Source organism: Diuraphis noxia, unplaced genomic scaffold (assembly GCF_037042655.1).
Source record: "Diuraphis noxia isolate RWA-SAM2 unplaced genomic scaffold, SU_Dnox_SAM2 contig0003, whole genome shotgun sequence".
Taxonomy (NCBI): domain Eukaryota; kingdom Metazoa; phylum Arthropoda; class Insecta; order Hemiptera; family Aphididae; genus Diuraphis; species Diuraphis noxia.
The window spans coordinates 67,266,213-67,288,881 of NW_028301713.1; the positions used below are offsets into that span (position 1 = coordinate 67,266,213).

At 26.3% G+C, this 22,669-nt stretch overlaps 2 protein-coding genes across 3 annotated transcripts; one reads left to right on the top strand and one right to left on the bottom strand.

Moving 5' to 3' along the window:
• Positions 1-652: 652 nt before the first annotated feature.
• LOC107166471 (uncharacterized) lies at positions 653-12,694 on the bottom strand. Of its 2 annotated transcripts, XM_089222909.1 has the most exons (8): positions 12,473-12,517; positions 9,244-9,449; positions 5,837-6,594; positions 5,007-5,058; positions 2,979-3,078; positions 1,658-1,777; positions 1,435-1,593; positions 653-1,341 (listed from the first exon to the last, which is right to left on the bottom strand). In XM_089222909.1, the coding sequence occupies exons 3-8, from the start codon at positions 6,561-6,563 to the stop codon at positions 1,288-1,290; spliced, it is 1,212 nt and encodes a 403-aa protein (XP_089079035.1). In that variant the 5' UTR covers positions 6,564-6,594; positions 9,244-9,449; positions 12,473-12,517; the 3' UTR covers positions 653-1,287. The 2 variants fall into 2 exon arrangements, with proteins under 2 accessions (XP_089079035.1, XP_089079036.1); XM_089222910.1 differs by lacking the exons at positions 9,244-9,449; positions 12,473-12,517 and adding an exon at positions 12,567-12,694.
• Positions 12,695-12,790: 96 nt separating this feature from the next.
• On the top strand, positions 12,791-19,423 carry LOC107166472 (androgen-dependent TFPI-regulating protein-like). Its single transcript, XM_089222911.1, has 6 exons — positions 12,791-12,927; positions 15,777-15,949; positions 16,506-16,649; positions 17,170-17,387; positions 17,467-17,618; positions 19,062-19,423. Exons 2-6 carry the CDS (start codon positions 15,785-15,787, stop codon positions 19,109-19,111), a joined length of 729 nt encoding a protein of 242 aa, XP_089079037.1. The 5' UTR covers positions 12,791-12,927; positions 15,777-15,784; the 3' UTR covers positions 19,112-19,423.
• Positions 19,424-22,669: the final 3,246 nt, after the last annotated feature.

A 22,669-nucleotide genomic window follows, 5' to 3' on the forward strand; every position in this document is an offset into this window, starting at 1 on the left:
AATAACTACGATAATTGACGGCGAATAAACGATACGGGACCGGGTGGCAGTATTGTGCTAAACATTTCCCACCCGTTCCATCTTTTTGAACGGAAAAAAAAAAAAAAAGGTGGAAAGGGACATTTGTCACTGGGTGCCATACCTTGGTAAAATCAAGAGACATTTCGAGCTTGAAAATCTACTGTTGGTGATTCCTCAACTTATATTAGTGCCCCTAAGCTCCAAAAACCTTTACACAGGCGCACAGGCCCTGTGTAGACCGTCTAATTAATGTATCCAATTAATTAGATAGGTATTATAGATCAAATAAATCATATTAATGATACTTTTGCCAATTTTAAAAATATACAACTTGAATTTGTATTGTAAAATTGTTGTTTTCTTTTTGTTACCTATTAAATTTTGTAAAACTTTAACTTGCTCCCCCCCCCCACCAAGGCTAACTGCTAATTGCTTACTATTTAATATTAGTGATAATGATTATAATTTTAAGAGAGACCCGTCAAGTCTCCGCTGCACTACATGCAATTACAAATAGGTACTTAAATTTATTGACTACCTATTGTCTATGCATTGTGTTTACCCTATAGATTTTATAATACAATTGATTGAAGTTGTACTAGTAAGTAGTAAGTAGTATATAAAATCCGTATATTACCGTAATTTGTTCGTAAGTTATATTTATAATAAAATTACTAGACATTTCTATTCGAAACTCAATAACAACATTATATTTTTTAGCTAATCCCATGATTTCTTACAATATGTCTTAAAAAAAAAAAGGAATTTAGGGTATGATCTGATCAGACTGACCACCACAATACCACATGGTACATATTATATTAGATAATGAAAGATACTATGCCAATAAGTAGTGTAACAAAAAAGCGTCTTACAGTTTACGACTTCTTAGTGACCGCAATCAGCATAAATACATGGTATTTTATGCAAAAAAATATAAATATTATTTCATTGCTACAATACATACAGTCCTTAAATGTCAATAAAATCTTAATTTTTGAACATACAAATGGAATGATAATATTTTGAAATATAGGTATTATTATTTACAAAAAAATGAATTATTCTAATCGTTATTTGTTGATAATAAATAAAATAAATTGCATTTGAGTAAAACTTCTTAAAAATTATCTTTATATGATAAACTATTATTTAATAAATAACAACGATATTGAACTAAGTACCAGCCTATATTATAGTATAGCTTTATTTAATAATTAAAAAAAATTTTTTAAATTTTAAGATATATTCTGAAATCTGATTTTTTTAACTCGTGGTTTCCAGTATGACGGATACAATATTATAAGACATTGTTATGATCTGAAACAGAATTTAATTTAGTCTTTGTGATTTTCAATTAGCATAGACGCATATAGTTTGTAATTAGCTATATAAAAAAAACTAAATTAATACGTTAGCGAATAATTGTAAGTTAACGATTTTTTTCGGTGAAGCTTTTATCACTAAATCATTGGCATTATTCATCTGCATCGTTGATAATAATAACTTTTTAAATTGTACATCCATTTTTGTCCAATCACAAGAATATATTCCAGTGTTAACGGATCGCATCTGCAAAAAAATACTTGTAATTATCAAACCAAGTTGGAGTCTATAATGAGTATTAATGATTTACTTTAATATTCATACTGTCAAATAAATAACAATATAAATATAAGTGTAAGCACATGTAGAAAGTTGATGACGCGAGCTTGATGATTGTAAGAACTGTATGCGATTCCTTTGACGAGCAAACCTTTTTAAAAAGTTTATTCATATTAAAATTAATAAATAAATTCATGTGTTATACCTACACGGTGAATCTTTTCAATTACTAACTCGTTATTTTTAATGTACTAACTTGACAACTATAATTTTTTTAAATTTTATACCTATTATTCACCCGTAGTTATATATATATTTGATGTTTGTCTGTTGAGATTTTAACTTAAGATTATTTTAATTTGACACTTATTAGATATATATTTGTTGTTTTATCACTATATATTAACTTGTACATTTTTATGTATGTGATCAATTTTTAAAATTCGATGTATTGTTATTTGTTTTTTCAAATAAAAACTCCATTTTTCTACAGTAAATTATTTAGTTGATAAAATAAATTTCTAGTTTGAAATCTCATCTATCTGATATATGTAAACGTCTTGTTTGATGTTAGATTAGCCAACCTAACTTAGTTAACACTTTCGCAAAATTTTTATTTATATTATGTGAAAATATATGACAATTTTATATTTGGCCATTTGGGGTTCCATAAAAATATGGTGAGAGGTGAGAGGGGTGCTTAAACGAATTATGGTCGAGGATCACTGATCCAACGAAGTAAGGTCCGTGGTATTATGGTAATTTAGGTGTTTGGAAGGTATGGAGATCTGTGGTGATTTGAAAGTTAAAGTAATTTATTTATATTAATCTATTAACATCTATAATAAAATGCTCAAAGTATATATAAATAAATAATAGATAGATCCAAAATTAAAATATATTTACTTAATATTTTTATAAAACCATTTTTAATGACTTTTATCCTCAGTAACATTAGTAATAAGTTGTTCGAATTTTGAACTACGTGCATTACATTTTTTTTTAAATTACCCACCAAAAAAATTCCATTAGAAAAACAAAAATTTATATTGTCACAAGACATTCTTTTAATTTTAATATGAAAAAATTTTTAAGAATTTGTAAATTTGGTCTTTAATAGTAAATTTCAAAATTTCAAAAATTATTTGAATAAAAATTACCTATCAAATGAAAAAAAATATGATGAGCAATAGTTGATGAATCATTCTGTTTAATAAATAATAATTTAGATGTATTTATTTTATACACAGTTCACACAATCAATTAAATGTATACTATACTTAATCGGTAAACGGTAACAATGGTAACATATTATATAATCAACGTTAAAGTTAAATATTATATGTACATACCAGTATTAACACATAAGTCACAATTATGAAACATGTTGATATAATAGCAACGTATGTTAAAACAATAGGCCGCACAATTGAATAAAATAATTTGATTTTCCTGAAAAAAATCATGCTTTATATTTGCAATAAGTATATTCGATTAATCAAATACAATTTTTCGATGTCCAATAGCTAGGTTCTGTTGAAGTCAATATAGAAATATTAGAAATTATTGTATTAAGTGTTTCATATACCTATATAATATTAATCATATTAGATTAAAAACTACTATTTCAAATTATTGAAAACTATTTAAAAGTGTCAACTATGAAAAATTTTAAAGTATATTATATTGTTCGAATCAAATATAGTAAACGGAAATCGTTTAAAATATTCAAAATATTTAAAGATTTATATTGTATTTTTGTTTAATGAAAATATCTAGTATAAAATATAGAACAAATTGTCCAAGGTAATAAACAAGTGTATAAAAAAGATAAAATAATTCAATGGCATGATCAGGCCCTTCAATTTTTTTAAATATGAACGTGGAGTAGTGCAATCATATCTGCAGCACAAGAAAAACTTTTACAAGTTAACACAGATGTCGGGACATTCAGCACAAATCAGCAAAAAACCATTTGCAAAAAAAGTTTTTGATTTTATTTAAAAAATAAAAAGTGGGAGTGCCAGGAAATGATTTTTTAGAAACCATGGATGATAGAATTCAGATAAATAGATAACAAATTTCGAAATAAGTTAGATGAAACTTTTTATAAAGTAGGTACCTATGTTTAATTTTATTGTAATCATACGAAGATCACGTCACTTGCAGTTAAATAAGTAGTTATTGGAAGTGTCAAGTGGTACATATATTATTCGAAAGATATATTTGAAGTTAGCTACAAAAAGAAAGATAATTAAGCATACATAGTAATTACATACAGTTGATGGAGAAAAAAAGTTATGTATACTTATCGCATTTTTATATCGACTCGACACAATGCATGGAAATGTGTTATAAAATCATATTATGAATATTATGATCACATTTAATGTTATATTTTGAACGGAATTATTAGTTGTTCGAACAACATCTTGTCAAAGATTATTATAAATTTATAACTACACCTTTTATGCATGTAGTATATACTTAGTACTTAATATTTTTGAATTTGATAAGTGTTTTTTGTATTCTTAATAATTATATAGAAGATTTACAGAAACAAGAATGTTTTATAGGTACCTAATCAACGAATATCTAAATAATTTCAGATTTCAGTCAATAAAATGAAAGATTTAGAAGAAACAAATGTTGAACACATTCTATTTTAACTTCTAAAAAATAATATTGGAATTGATTACAATGTTGTATTAAGAGGGCGCAACACCCATTTTGTCTTAGTCTTACAAATGCGTCTAACATACCAAATTTACGCTCAGCAGTTCACGTTGACTTCGTTAGCTTAAAAATTAGAATGAATAGACCTATTATGAAAATAGATGGTTAGAACATTATCTGTGTTTTGTTGGAAGTAATTTTACGACAATTTAGTTTTTAAGTGTCTTATGCACTAATAACATTTTAGAATAAAAATGCTCATAACTCACTTAAAAAAACTGAATTATCGTAAAATTACTTCCAACAAACACAGACAGCGTCCTCTTAATAATAATTATAGTTATACAATCAAAATAATACTTTTATTGCATTGGAATTAGGAACATGAAGCTCACCTATATACGTACTTAATTGAAAATGGCAAATCTTAGAAAAAGTTGACGATATCATTATGTCAACCTGAATCATTCTAATAAATAATAATGCATAATGATAAAATATTCTAAATACAATTTTATTTTTTATGGCTTATGGGTATAATATCTATACATTTTTCTTCATCATGACTTTCATAATTTGAGCAATTTGGCTTATCTACTTTGTTAGATGTACGGCATTAGGTATACGATGTAAAATTTTAATTCAACATTTTTTTATCAATAATCGATAACTGTTGATGTTTATAACGTGCTACTAATACTTACAGATTAAGTTGCAGTTGATCGTCAAGAATTGACTTAAAATCTTCATAATATACTGCAAATAATTTCTAATTAGTAATTATTCATATAATAATAATGCTTACTACAAAATATAGCTTTTTATACGCAATAATTTATAATTACCTATTAATATAATAATTTTAATAATGGTCAGTGTTTAATTAATATTTAACGAATGGTAAACGTATATCTGTTATGTTTTTAACTGAATCAAGTTAATAGAAATCGGTCATTAATTCATTATGATTTTTAGTGAATATCCATTATCCACTGAGAGACATTTTATATAGTTGTCGCTTGACAAGAAATTAATAATAATTACAAATTGAGTTATAATTTATTACGCTACGTAAACTCAGACATACCAATATTGTGGAAATAAATTAATTTTTTCCAGAATTGTGAAAACACACTGGGATAAATATAATTATTAATAATAATAATATATTATAAACGAGGACATTTTATATGCAGAAATATTGTATTATAATCGCGGGAACGAAGTGCCCAGTATTGTGCAATGAAGTTACGTGGGGTGTATTCTAAAATGTGATTAAAAAAAGGTAAAAACCAAAAATAAATAATCACTACAATGAAATAAAAAACAGTAAAAATTATATTGTCCTAGATTTGCAAAAAATAATTGCCGATGAAATTATAAAGAGTGCCTTACGTTAGAAAAAAACATCATATTTTTTGCAGTGGTACATATCCTATATAAATACTATGTTAAAATGTATTATAATTATACATTTCGTTGCATTCGTTTTTTCAATAAACGGTTTTACTGTTTCAAAAATTATAAATCTTACCTATTTGGGAATTGTCTTCGTGTCCAATGTTTTTGAATGCCCGAGTGAGGACTTCCTGTTGGGCGATTATTGCCCAACAAAAAGACATTAAAAGTATGTCTGGTATGATCATAGCGTACATAGTAAATATTGCTACCATTACTTCCGTAAAATAAAATATGAAATAATAATGATTGTAAGTGTACGTAGATACAGGATAACGCAAGTTCATGATGTTCTGAAAGCGGACATTTTCATCTTCGGGCGTTGTGAACGCCATGACCACGAGAGGAAATAGAATCCATTGTGACATCACTGTCGACGAGAATAAAAAGAAGTAATTGGTGATTTTAATCGTTCTGTTTCGGTAGTCGTCAAGCACGTTTAAATTTTTACAACACTGTTTGCTCTTCAAAAAATCAAATCGTGAAACGCTGAACACATCGTGAATGGCGTTTACGTTGTGCAAAAAAATACAAATCCTCCAATAGCATAAAAAAATATTAATCATTACAAATATTACTACAAAGAAATCAGTGTAACTCAGCTTATCGTCCATCTCGACGAAAAAGCCCAACGCGCTGTAAACGACAATGCAATTGACAATTGATCCGTAAAGAAACAGTAATAGCCGGTAAGCGTTACAGTTGAAAATCTTTGTACCGTCCGGATTAAATATGTGATAGAACCGCGACTTAATCATTAGTTCTACGTTGATGGCAAATTCTTCGACCCTAGACTTGTCCATTGAGCGTAGTTTAATAATTCGTATACGCAATCTGTAAACAATGTAATGATTAGAGCGTGCAATACATAATTGGTAATTAACTATACGAACAAAAAACGATTCTGATCGGAAACTGTGTGCCTGTATATTGTGTCTAAGGATATTCTATAAATTATAATAGCACTATAACAGCTGAACCCGAGCACTTCGTAGCCCGTTAAAAATCCTACCTCTTATATGTCTCAGACTGTTTGTTAAATTCGTTACCAGTGATTATGCTAGCATTGTATTTTTATACATATAGATAACAGTTATAATATGCTAAGTAATAATCTTACAACGATATTCGATTTAGTTTATCATTATGTAATTTTATTCGTTTTATCGAGAAAAGTCTGGCAATTCAAGGATTCAATTGAATGGTATTTATTGAGCTGCATTTGGATACACAATATTTTTTGTTCTTCCTTCTTGTGTGTATACACAAATACATTTTTCCGACGCCTAAATCAATAAATAAAATCAAAAAAAAATCTCCATCGTAAATTTCAAAATGTCTGTTTTAGCACCTCTCGTATCTGGTATTGGTAGTAATGATCCAGCACGATGATAGATTTGACCTTGCACTTTGAATGTTGGCATGCAATTTTCGAGCACAATATTCGTTGTCCCGAATAATGTCATTCGGAAATTGGAAACATGAATTGTATTTGCGGATGTTCGCTAAGAAATGTTTCGATATGCTCGTGTCGCCTGATACCAACGTTGATAAATATGGTTAGTGTGGTGTATGTAAATTCTGGCAATTTTACTTTTTCGCCAGCACAGCTCATACCTGGTGCCTTATTCTTAAATTTTAATGTTCTACAATATATGCATAATTTTCATCCATTTTTTCAATAACCAAACTTGTATGAATGCTGTAATTATAATTAACATCATAATGGAATGTACTATGATTCAAATCTCTATGATTTGTTTGAAAATGAGTGATTCGTGTTTATCGAGCGTGAAGTTGTCTGCTGGTTTCCAATCTTGCATCTCGTTGCTCAGTTGTTTCAGATGAACGGAATCGAGCTTGATGATCTCTGGTGGTTCCTAATATTGCATATTATCTTAGCTCAATTGTTTCTGAAGCTCGTATTGCCATTTTCTTTCGTGCATAGAGGCGTACGACTACCGATCGATCTTTTTTTTGCGAGGTATAATTTTTTACGGACTATGAAGTGCAGTCAACAAAAATTCAGAGATATGTTATAATAATTATAAGAAATTTTCAAATATATAATTATAATAAGTAACCATCACTAATAACTGATTATTATATAGAGCGACTTATAGGATTTTTATTAAATTTTGGTTTTGAAACGAGTTATGACTTTATGAGTATTTTGTTTGTACCTACATTTAAAACACTCACAATTCGCTTTAAAATTGAGATATAATATAAAAAATTTATAAGATGCATTACTTAATAATTTCATTTTTAATTTCACAAGAGGTCAAATCACTTTATTTTTTTTAATAATTAATGGGGCAAACGTGATATTCTTAATACACAATTTACTATAATGTTACGCACTTGTGAGAGAGACAAAAAATGTTCGTCTTATTAAGTTATAAAAAAGTGTAGTATACAAAACATGACCTTAAAATATTGTAAAGTGATATGCATTAAAACTGTAAATTATTAAAATGTGCACAAACTATAAGTATGCTTTAAAATGATTCATATACTTAACTGCATATTAATGAAACGTATTATTCTGCATGTGCATGATAAGCATTTAATTTAGATTAATTAGATTCATAGATGAAGTGTTAGAAAGAGGAATATTAACACGCCTATAATATATATTATATTTTATATTATGATTCACTCCTGTCTTTGCTATTATTTTCTAATAAAAATGTAAAATACTTAAGTACCCATATGGGGTTATTTTTATAAACAATCTAGTTTGTAATACACAGAAAAATAATTTATAATCTGTTCGTGATAATCATTTATCAGTTATATTCTCTGTTTAATCATAATCATAAACATATTATTATTGCCCAATCACCGTATTATTATGCAGCAATGACAAGACAATATTCATACAAAATTTTTAGGTACAATTTATTTAGGAACATAATGTAGGTATAATGTAGGTATTCTTATTTATGCATGCACACGTTTGTTTCATAGACACCTAACATACAATAAATTCACTCTAAGTCTCTAATGTAGTAAAATTATTATATGCTATTTTTGGAACGATATCTTAGCATAACAATAACCTAATCAAGGTTTTGCGCGAATAAATTTGATTATCAACATATACAACTATAAAAGCTACACGAAACTCTCTCTGCTGTGTATCAAGTGTAGAACAGTGTCCCTTGTCATTTAGTAACGAGTAAATCACTACTCACTGTAATTTATAATATTATGTTAATTAATTTAATAATGAAATTGTATGCGAGAAACGATTTCTGGTATGGAAATGAGTGGGTAAGCTGTATACCTATAATTAAACTACTTTAGAACGCCAACATGGGTGAAATCTATAACATTATAAAGACTTTAGGTATAAAATTAGGTTTTTTTTTTTTAAAATTAAAAAACGCTTATAACTAAGTCTAAAACTGAAATACCAAAATAAGTCTAGATAGATATTAAGATAATATGTATTATACTCATTGTCATTATACTCACCTTTAAATTATATAATTATGAATCCACTAAAAATAACTAGAGGTAAATGAATTATTCAAATAAAATTGAACGTAAAATGTCTTAGGTATGTGTAACTAATAAGACGAAGAGACGACATATGCGGGTACTATGTTTTTAGAAGCCATCTATGGATAGTTATATACTTGTTTTTTCGTATTTTCTTAATTCAGTATTGGTAGTTTGATCTAAAAACACATATTACATCGTATCATTGCTCCGCTTAGAATCTAAAGTTAATGGACAATAGCACTAAAATCAAACATGAAGTGAACACTTTGTATTATACTAAAATAATTGTTAGCGAAAAAAAAATCTCCTGGTAAACTTATGAAAAATAAAATAAATATTTTATGTTCGTAATAGATACCTTACAAAAGTTGTAAAGAATATATTTACGTTAAAACGCTTTATTAAACTTTAAAAAATTAACACACGCCACTCTCTGATACACAAGAATTGAATAATATCATCGAAATGTGTTGATGTGGTATAAAAACGGCATGTATTATGAACAGTAATATTATAAAAATAGTTCAGTATAAATAAATAGCATAACATCCCATTTCATTAAGTCGAATAGGTAATAGTATAGCAACCTATTTAAATACGAACACATAATTTTAGCACATTTAAGGTGTTTATATTTTATATAAATTTCCCATGTTTTAGAATAACACAGTTATTAATTTTATACACAACATATAATTATATTACAACTGGGGTGGACCTAGGCGGGAGTTTGGAAGGTCAGCTGACCCATAGTTTTTTCATTAGTAAAATGTGGCCTTTCAAAATGACAAACTTCGTAACAAATTTTTATTTGAAAAAAAATATGTACAATAATCAATAACAAATTAATATAATAATCTTAATTTATAAAATGCATACAGACTCAAGTATTTTTCTATAAAATTATAATTAAGAGTTATACACTTATAATCATATTATATAATGTATAAATACATTATGTGTATTATAGACGCGAATACCGAGTAATGAAATATAAATAATGAGTACTTGATCGTATTTGAAATCGTATTTGAACTCATTGACTTAAATAATGTAAGTACCTAAATCGAATAAAAATAACAATTAATTATTTCCTGTAGCTTGTGAAATTTAAAATTTACCTAACAATTAGTTATGATTTGTGTTATATACGCAAATAGTTGTATTGAATGTTGGTATCAAAATTTGATATAAATAATATGTACCCACATCACGAGCTTCCTGTTCTAAGGTATTAAGCATTTGTTAATATATATATTATTGTTTTTTTGTACTCAATTTTTGAAGTTTCCAAACGAATTTCACTCATTTTATTTTTGGTTAAAATTCTATGTGTATTTGAGGTGCTTTAAAGTTACGTTTTGACAATTGCAAAATTGCAATGCATTTTATATAAGCACCAAGGATTCCTTTTACAGTACATATGACTCAATTTATTCATTAATAAATATTGTATAAAATCTTATGTAAACTACTTAGGGCCAGTATATTCTAACTCTATGGAATGTATTGTGGTGTTTTTTCTAAGCATATTCATCCACATTTTTCCCTTCAATAGAACATTTATTTAAATTCTGATTCTTAGAATTTTAAAGTATACATAAAGGCCATATTTTTGAATTTCTGATATTATTTCTACTTAAGAAGAGTTTTGTAGTGATACAAACTTCAATTTTTCATATAAGAATACTCCCCAATTTTTATTTAAAAAAAATAATAAACATCAAAAATATAAAAATATCTTATGGTCATAAATAGCGTAACATTTCGGTGATCTTTTAGATGCTGAGCGGAGCGAAGAATGTATTGATTTTACCATGATGTGTGTTTTAAAAAAAATTTTTTTTTTGTGTCTGTCATCACGTTTTGGGGCAGTAAAAGTGCATCGATTTTCGACTTCAGTACTTTATTAGATCAGAAAGTGAATCTAGTTGGTACTTTGGGGGGTCAAAAATAAAAAATTCTCAATATTTTTATAAATAATCGGGATAAACAAATTAAAAATTAAGGGAAAAACGAGAAATTTTACATATAATCAGTTTTCGACAAAATCAAATTTAATTCCATCCATTACGACATCCCCGACTTATCCGCTTATTTAAATTAAAAGTAGAAAAAATTGTGGGAAATCTTCTAATAATTACTAATATAATTAGACACGGAAAGAAAAACTCTTATAAATTCTTGCTAGCTTGATAAATATTGTCGAAATTTAAAGTTTAAATGCACATTACAAATAATCGAGTCGATGTATCTTTAATAATTTTTAACCACCATTAGAGAAGTTTATAGTTGACCTAACCTTGCAATACATTTTAAAACTTTTATATTAAGTAATAATGTATTTACTGAGAATAACTATAAGAAAAATTTACAAAATTCGAATGATGTTAAAAGGCTATAAAATATAAATAGCTCAAAATATTTCGAAAATGTTACCATAGTGTTTCATTTGTTTGGAAAATGCTAATATAAACGTTTGGTGAAAATTCCAAGTGCAACTGAAATTAATTTTTAAGTTACACCAAAATAATGAGATGGATTTTTTCAAAAATCTAGGTAACATGAATTATATAGATAGTTGCAGGTTCAATTAGTTCAATCATCGATCTTAAATTTAACACATCCATTATACAAATATAAATTATTATTAATAATTTCTATTTCATTAAATGCATATTTTTTGAGTTTATTACGGAGGTTTTTAGCCAATTTAAACTCCTATGGGTAGCTAAAGGGTATCTCACACATTCATTTTTTTCGGCTCACGAAATTATATTTATATTATGCCATTGATAACAGCTTACAGTTTGGTTAATAATGATAAAAAAAATATTTTTAACATGAGTAACCCCAGGTTGGACAGGTAGTTGACGTTTATAATTCAAAATGCTTTAAAAAGTTATTAGTTTGCTGGTTGCTTTTGTTGGGGGTGCTCGTATTATTGTATTTGAAATAATATTTACCTATTATAATGTGCATTATTTTGTGGTCAGGCTAGGTGCATCATTTTATTATTATTATCAAACATTCTAACACCTGCCCATAAGACATAATTCATAACTCATAAGTGATAATATATTAATATTTATAAGTCATCATAACCATATATATTATATATTACATGTATCATATAGGTACTGCCAAGGTATTATGCATTTATGCAGCGCAACTGAACTTAGAAAAAATATTAACTTACCCGGATATATTATTATTATTATTATGTACATTTTGATAAGGTTTTTATTTGTTTTAAATATTTTGTTTTCCTTAAAATATCTTATTTACACAACCTTCAAATTATTGTTTCGTTATAATATCATGTACAACCGCGCAACACGTAGACGGTGATGGGTACATCGAGTGTGCGATGCTACTAGCGAATGCACAGGCGCTTAATGAATCGAAATAAAACATCAACCGACGCGGATTAAAAAAAAAAAAAAACACAACAAACTGGTCTGTCCCCACTACTCATATTATTTTAACTAACCGCGAGAAGAGCCACGACTGAACGTGATCTGCTTCTGAGTACGTTTGCACTGCGGCGGCAGTGACGCACGATCACTCGCACAGCCGCGAACACGGTTCACCGACACCTGCCAACAATATCATATTGAGTGTTACTCGGCCACGAAAATATTACACTCGCAGGTATTTAATATATTTTTATTATCATTATTATTTTTGTTGCTGTTATTATTTATAGTGTGCAAGACATATATTATTATAATATCACAGAATAGAATAATAATATGTAACACGATATAGGTATATACGCGCGAAAGGGATGTCAATGAGAATTAAAAAAAATAAAATAAAAAATATTATTTGAGTTTTATTTCGATGATTAGATCAAGTGTATAGCGTATTATTATTATTATTATTACCAAACGAAGTATGTATATAGTAAAAGTATAATATAATATCTTCAAGGTTTAGATTTCTAATAATATTGGTATATCCCGATAGGATCCGGGTATAGGATACCCCGCTACACTGACGATCGAAGAAGATATATCTACAACGAATAAAACCGCATTAAAGTAACCTATTTATTTCTTACAGGCTTAATGCAAATAAAAATACTTTTAGTTAATTAAGTTACACTATAGTGGATAATACTTATGGATGATTTCGTTTTCAACCAATACATTTTTGAAATAAAATTTAAAAAATCGGAGTTGAATGCAGCCTGTAGGAAGTTCTATTTTTTTGATTAAAAAAAAAAATAGTTTTAAAAACCCAACCATTCCTGTAAAATACTTTTTTTTTAATGCAATACCTCCACCAGTTATTACCATCATAAAATACGTCATTAAGATGATTATTCATTACCTTTGTGGAACAATTTTAGGACAGCTTTTTAATGAATGTTACAATATTAGTTAACCCAAACCATAGAATTTGAATCAATAATCCGATTGCAAACAATAATATTGTTAATGTAACTATACCCATAGATACTTAATATAATGTATCATATAAAATGTAAAATGTATCATGTTTTATAATTTGAAGCAACAATATTCTCGTGTTTGATCATTAATTATTTTTATAGAGAAACGCCTAATCAAAATGATTGTTCTTATCATTGCACTATGCGCGTTTGTTACTGAAATTAACATTTTAAATTTAACTATTTTATGTTCTATTTAAGTTTAAATGAATTGAAATATTTAAACATCTATTGCTAGTTTTAAGTAACTGAAAAATAAATTCATTAGGACTACGTGTAGGTTTTTAATTAGTAGCACCTATTTATAATATACCTATATGATGGTAAAGGTATTTAAACTGACATGTTGCTTAATATTTACATAAAAACATGTTCGAATTTAATACGAAACTCGTTTTAGTTTTAAGTTATTCTCGTGTTGACACAATACTACTAGGTATAGACATTATAATTATTGAATAAACTATTTACATTAATATTATTGTAATGTACTATTGATGGTTAAATAAAAGAATTTTCATTTTATTGTATTTCTGTCTTCTGTGTTGACAATAGTTATTGGTGTAGAGAATAAAATTCCCCCTCCACGTACTATTAAAATGGAAAGTTTATTTATATTAATTCTTCATGAATTTAAACATAATTTAAAAGTTACATGTTATAATGAAATTTTCCGTCTCGTTAGCAGGTTTAACGTGGCCTTGTGAGAAAAATGTTTACTAGTATGTATGTCTTCTCGAAATTAATACGTGATTATTTGAACCACAAACTTCTACCAGCATATTTAAAATTACGTACAACAGTTATCTGAATAAAATTAATCAAAATATCAAAATATGTGAAGTAAATGTTAAAACACGATCACACGTATAAACATAACGAATTATGATATTATCAGTATAATTACAATTATAATGGGCTTATATTAATCATGTGCTTTGTTATAGAAATATCTTATATAATATTAAATACATCAATCTATAGTATCATCGTACGCATAAATGTGTGAAGATATAAATGAAACATTGAATATGCATTATTATTGTTTATTAGAATAATGATTTCATTATCTATCCAATAAACTGTATAAATATCTATATAAGATCGTTAAAAATCCAATTGTTCGTATTATGTTTAATGCCTAGTAATTAAGAAAACTATAACTTCGCAATTAATTATAATATTAAAAATCAGATATAGGATGTGTTATTATCAATCGCAAAAATCAAATGGTTTCGCTTAATTATTTCAATATCAAAGGTCAAATGAATACCTAATAATCTATGCACCTAAAACCTACATATTATAGTAAACAAGACTATAGGTATGAATGATGAAAACAAAATATTGTCAGAGGTCAATGTCTTTTCCACATGGCCTCAATTTATTATAAATTTATAAGATTTACATTACCTATTTCGTACACAAATCGGTACATTTTGTGTATATTTACGAGTATCTTCTTATAGTACGGTAGATACATTAACACGTACATATTATAATATAATAATGATAATAAAAAGAGTAATTAATTGTCTTGATGAACTGATGTGTTCATAAAAATACATTTATCTTTTTCAACTATATTTGTTGTATCAATAACACAAACTATTTTAAATCTATTAAGATATACGATTGGTTATGATTTATGACAAATTTGTAAGTTAATTAGTGTTTTATTTATATGAATAAATTAAAATGTATTTTCTATTTAGCTGAGAGTTATTATTTAAATAGGTAAATACTAAAATACATTAATTGTAAGTGTTTAAGGAATCGTTGAGGTCCATTTAAAATACCTGCAGTGGGTACAATAATATGACTTTATTTTTAAAAAGTTATAAATATTGTAAAACGTTCTATATTTTTTAATAATTTATGATGAAAGACGAAAAATAAAATAATTAATACATAGAAAATAGTTGTAGGTATGTCGAATTTTGTTACTAATTTGACCGTTTTCAAATGTTAAGTAATAAAAAGTAATATATATTTGTGTCGCTTAAATTATTTAAATATTAATCGTGTTGTTATCTATATTTAGGTGTTGAAATGTCCGTTTATCCGATACTGTTGCACGCAGGAGCGTGCTTGTGGTATGTTTTCTTTTGGAACAACTTTTTAAGCAATGGCAGTCATCAAAAAGAGAGTGACTGGGATCCAAAGTACCGAGACATACATGAAATGGGAACTAGGTTTCTCACCAATTGGAATCTAGTAAATACATTAATTATAGTTTGACTTTTATGGATAATATATTTTTTATTATTGTAAATATATTAAGAGTCGGCAACGTTTTTGAAAGAGCCATTTTGTCTAAAATTTAACAAAATCATGATGTTCAATGAGCCTCATTGGCTTTTTGTAATCATCATTATTTTTTATACGTGCCATTATTGGTGTAGGTAAAATTATAACCTATTTTATAAATGAAAATTAAAGTTTTATAAAGAAATCTTAAAATTATTATGAATTGAATTACTAAAATGTTTATAAAAATATTATCAAATTTAATCAGAAATAAAGTTTATTTAATTTTTATAATATAATATAAAATTTATATTATAAAGAACGTAAATATTTTGAATATCATTCGAAGAAAAGTGATAATTTTGTAATTAAAATTCTATGTGAAGAAAAAAAATCTTGATGTTGATGCGTATCCTAAACAGTCGCTGGTTGCCCACTCCTGACATATTATAGGGTATTCCCTCAAAATATACACGTACATTTTCATATAAATACGAAGCTTAATAATGTTTGAAACTTACAGTTTATTCAGACGTTGTTTTTTGGCGGCTGTTTGTTTAACGATTTAATGAAAATATTGAACGGTCCCAACTGGTTGAAATTAGGATCAAAATTTCAAACTCTACTCTCGCTGAGTTTTTCGTCGATATTACTGCCAACTGGAATCGTAAGTTTCATTTTTTAGATTTATTTAGTGTATTAAATTTTAAATATCCATGTCCTATACACGTAAGCAAAATATAATGTGTACCTATCTATTTGTATAACCTAGTCATAACGTAATAATGAATTATTGATAAGTTGAATAATTTCTACACGGATTTGTTATAACAATATTTATAATCGCATTGAGCATATTTTTTTGATAAACCATGTTTAATTATGATTATTATATTTTATCAGTCACATTAATTTTTTTATATATTGTAATCACTATTCATTATTTAGTGCAAACTATATAATAATACTCTATGATACTATAAATGTGTAAATGTTTGATCAATAAAATATAATATGTCCAGTGTTATATAATAATAGTAATTATGAATAAATGAAAGAGGGTGTTTGCAGACGTACTTTTATTTTCAATACAATGAGAAATATTAAATACAATTATTTGATAACTTTTAAGTATATATCAATTCAGTATAAGTATTATTATTATAATAAATATTTATATGTTTTAGTTTGTGTGTGTCACATTTTGGTTAATGTATGCTTACGATCGTGAAGTTGTCTACCCGAAAGTAGTTGATAGTTACATACCGTCTTGGCAAAATCACGGAATGCACACGATTATTTTACCACTTATACTGGCTGAATTATTTACTACCAGACATAAGTTCCCTTCGGCCACAGCTTCACTGACAATATTTTTGGCATTCGTAATTAGCTACGGACTTGTGTAAGTATATAGTTATTACCGTGGAAGAGTTTAAAAAATATAATTAAATATTGATTCATACATTTAATTTGATTTTTAGTTTTTTGGAAACATACGTGGAAAAAGGACGTTGGGTGTATCCTTTATTCGACCTGTTTAGCTTACCGACTTCATTGGGTATCATGGTTATTTTACTTTTCAAACTACTGTCGTTTTTATTTGTCGGTATATTCATCCAAAACATGTACTGGGGTAAGTACAAATCCAAAATGTAAACTTTTAACATATCGAAGATTGAACCTAATGTATATAATAATAATATTTTATTTATTACGGAAATAAATTCCAATTAGAGTTTTTTTTCTGTATAATATGTATATATATATATATATATATGTAAGTTTATCATGGGTGGTCTACCGGTTATGAAAAATAGGATTCTAAAACTGGTGGTTGGGCTTGAACGAGTGATAAGATGTTTTGTACAAAAACCGAAAAAATTGGCCCAGGATAGTTAAAATAAAATATAATAAAGAATAATATAATATAACGTATTTATAAATATATTATAATTATTATTATACTGTTTCGTATGTTATATTAATAATATGATGTAATTATTTCTGATACCTACTGCAGGTTGTTCGATAATTGATACAATTAGATTATATATTATAATTATTAATTATTATGTATTTATATATGCTGAGCATAAATATTTTGTACTGAATATTCCTTTATAAGATATTTCTTGAAATAATCAATAATTATAATGATGTGAAGTATTTTGCATGATAGCAATAGTAGTTTATACCTATATAAGGTAACATACAAATTCATGATTAAAAATTAATCTTATCAAAAATTTGAATTACATTATAAATATTTTAAATGATATCGAATAATATAATATGTAATGTGTATGATATTTAATTAATTAATATTTGTTTGAATTTTGCAATAACTATGAATACATTATTTTGTATGTAATAAGAATAACCATAGTTTTTACTTTTCGGTTTTGGAATGAATATCTATACGATGCACCAGGGCTTATTACATATTATTTTGGACGAATTTAAACTTTTTTAAACTCAAAATTATTCTGAATTATACTTGTGCCTTGTGCAATATAATATAAGAGCTTTCAGTGGCACACACAGACATTTGTAATGGAAGAAGTTATAGATTAAAAATTAAATCTAATTTATACCTATTTATATTAAAATATTTTTAAAATTGAATTCGTTTTTATTTGTATATAACAAAAAAAAAAAAAAAAAAAAAAACCCAAGAACACTGAAAACTCCCCCCATGTATGTACTCTAGTGAGAACTTGAAATGTATCAGAAATATCATCACTTGCAGCAGTGCAGGACGTTTACAATTTATTTTAATCTTTAAGCATTTTGTACAACAACGTTTAAATAAACTTATAACACATATTTCTTTAGCTTCAAACTGAGTCTGAGTGTTTTTTATTATAATATCTTTCTATAATATCGTCTCTTAGATTTTATCGACTTGACTATTCATGAAATTTTAAATATTTACACATTTTGAAATTTGTTTTATTTTATATTAGTTCAGATGGATTAAAAGCAAGTTTAATCATTGTAAAATTTAAATAATAATTGAATGGTTAAAGTAAAACATTAAGATAGTTAGATTTAACCAAAAATTTAATATTTTTAGGAAAAGAAGAAAAGAAACGACACAGAAAACCTGTTAAGAAATCATCCTAATACAAATATAGTACAAATTATGTCTTGAATTATTTCAAAAAATATATTATAATTTAATATAATATATTAATATTTATAATAATTATGCAGTATGCATATAGCTTTTACTATTATGATTCAAAATCTCATGTTTTGGTAAATATTATTAATGATAATAATTGTATTTAAATTTTGTTAGTAGGTATATATAATATATTACTTACCTAATATTTTAAATGTATATAGTGTTATTTTTATACTTATTTGTTTTTTGTGTACTTAAATGTTTTATTGAATTTATTCCAGGAAATAAATACATTATGAAATAATGTATTATGTTGTATTTCAAACATTTATGATATTAAAATAGTTGTACATAATTGAAACACCCTAAATAGGTATAATATTTATGAAAACAAAGATATTTTTTTTTTAACTAGGTACAAACTTTTATGTACAACGCAATGAATATATAATATTATATAACTATCTAATTAATTGTATATGTATATAATAGCTAATCATAACATCCTATAAGAAATAATTCAAAATATGTATTTGATAGTTTAAGTAAGTATTAAAAAGTTTATTACATATTAGGACTCTTACTATTCATTTTTTTTTTTTTATGAAAATTGCCAAGAGACTAAGCCTGATTTATACTAATGGTATTTTGTATTTATTATTTACAAATATTTATTAACTGTATTAGGTACTGAATATTTATCTAAATATTCTAAATTTTAAAATTCTGTAATAAGTATATGATTGAGTATTTTTACAATTGTAAATTTTATCTTAAAATGCTCATAAACCGCTTTAAAGCTAAATTTTAAGCTAACAGAGCTAAATATAAACTACCGAGCTTAAAATTTACTATGTTACGTACTTGTAAGAAATACATGCGGGTGTGGCGTCCTCTTAAAAGATAAATGATAATACTATAAAATACATTATCATATTATGTAATTTTAAAAATCTTAAAATATTATTAAACTGCCTACTTTGGGGATAGTGGTGGATCCAGAATTTAATTTTAAGGAGGGCCCATAGTCCAAAATGCTTTTTGAATCTCAAAATAATAACATAATTATATTTAATAATGGTTTCTGCTGTACGGTATTTACAATATAAAAATAAATACCTATCTGAAATGTTTTGGTCACTATAAATTTACACATTACACTTGTCCACATTTACAATAGAAAAGTCGTTTTTAAATAGTAATGTTCATTATCCTGCAGTTTAAACATTTCACGCCTATTAAAATATGTTTCAAGAAATTGTTAAAAATGATATTATGCAAAATACAATAGACGCAGCGAATTGTGTGTGAAACAAATCATAAAATAATAAATAAATAATTGTAATACTAATTTATTTTGCCAGAATACAGTTTAAACAATCTTAAGATGATAATAATAATAATAATTCTAGCTGCCCTTCTTCCCAATATTGCCCGATACTCTATATAGACCAATAGGCCCAAAAGGCTAATAGGACCCGAGTAAAATATATGTATTTTTAGTAAATATATTTGTAAAAAAAGTAAATCAATAGACAATAATTAGCAATTCTGAATCTACTTACAGGAGTTGAAAAATAAGATATAAACTATAAGCATCCTACAAGTCTCAATCAATTTATTGATAGAACTTTTATTCAAAGTGGTCTAGTACTTTAAAAGTCTATTACCTAACCTCGGACGAACATTCATATTTAGTTGTATTCTATTATGCTGACTTTGCCTGTGGAAAAAATATAAAATATAACTTATAATGCTTTGTATAAGTTTTCATCTTATACATGCTTTTCTCTTATAACTCTAATAAAGATTCGGTTAAGTAGTTTTTGAATACCTATATGTAACTATGTAAGTTACAAACCATTTAAATTTTTGTTTGAAATATATTAAAAACATTAATTAAGTACCTATGCGTATACCACTATGAACCGGCAACGATTGCTGGAATTAATTAAATAGTATTGACGTTTGATAGTTAACGAAGAGCTAACTTAAATATTGTCGATCGTAAGTCATCCGTCAATGAACCTATCATATTTTTATCGTTATATAATTATTATTTGTTACTATAATAAGCATATATAGGTTTTGGAATAAAACTTCTCCTAAAAATAACCAAAACAGATCTAAAAATTGAATTTTCAACGCAAAACTAATGCCCTTAATAACCTTTTTTGTTGTTGTGCAATACTGCAATTGTGCATATTTCGAAAACTATGGTTTTCACTGTTTTCAGAATGTTTAACACTCCTTTATATCAACTAAAATCAAATTTAATACGAAAACAAAGTATACAGAATTTAAGCACGATACAATACTGTAGTTATCAATTTTACGCATTAAATGCTATTCTTTTCGACCAAAAGTTATTTTTTTTCAGATTTATCGACTTTGTAAAAATGATAATAGGATTGGGCTGAAAACAGTTTAAGCTTAAATTATCATCTATTATAAGTCGTCACAAGATAAAATACATATTAAATTCCCAGTTTTTAGTTGTGATTTTAATTCCTTTTTTTCAATGATATTTATTTACCTGATGATTTTTTAAACATACGGTTTATTTCCAAATTGTTTATAATCTCTGAATTTTATCAGAGCTGATGCGAAAATAATTTTAAATCAAGAATTATTTTCTTTAAGCGGTATACTGTAATATATGTGGGAGAACTATATTTGTGTCATTGAGTAAGACCCTCTAAAAGTCTAAAGGTTTACATAATATATGTAAAAAAGATAGGAAAAATATTTTTACGAAATATTTGCGTTTCCAAACGTTACCTTGCAAAAAATTATAAATATTAGAACTATCGTTTATTTTTAACAAACCATACCTATAGCGTCGTTACGTAAATAATTACTAACTTGTGATTACAATACATAACCATGAAGCATTAAAACTTAAAAGTTTAAGACCTTAGAAAAATGCTGTAATCGAATAAATACTGTGTAAATAACAAGTCATATAACATTATCATAAAACAATTTAAATTTAAATTTATATATTTTTAATGCACATAATATTTCCATTTATTAATTTAAATAAGTGCATTTTTTATGTATTATAAATTTTTAATTTATAACTCCGATATGTTTTCGCATGGTCACAAAAGCACCTTGGTATGTCACTAATGCCGCTTTACATCAAGATCTCAAAGTCCAATCCATCAACCAAACAGCAATTTCATTCTACTCAAGACTTCACTGCAAAATGCAACGCCACCCAAACAAATTAATATCCAATCTTTTGCTCAAAACACCTTCCCGGCAACCTTACCCGCCGACTTAACAGAAATTGGCCCAGAGATCTTATCTAATAATTCCATTATATTCCATTATATATTCTAACTAGATTTAAGAATCATCAAAAGGTGGCTCAACTGCTGTGAGCTTCCCTGCATCGTCCCATCATTGTCATCCTTCCATCCAATTTACTCATTATACAAAAATTGTATAGATTGTAAATTTTTCAATAAACGCTATTTAAAAAAAAAAAAAAAAAAAATTATAACTCATGGTTGAATACCTCTATGCGGACCTAAAATGTATTGTAT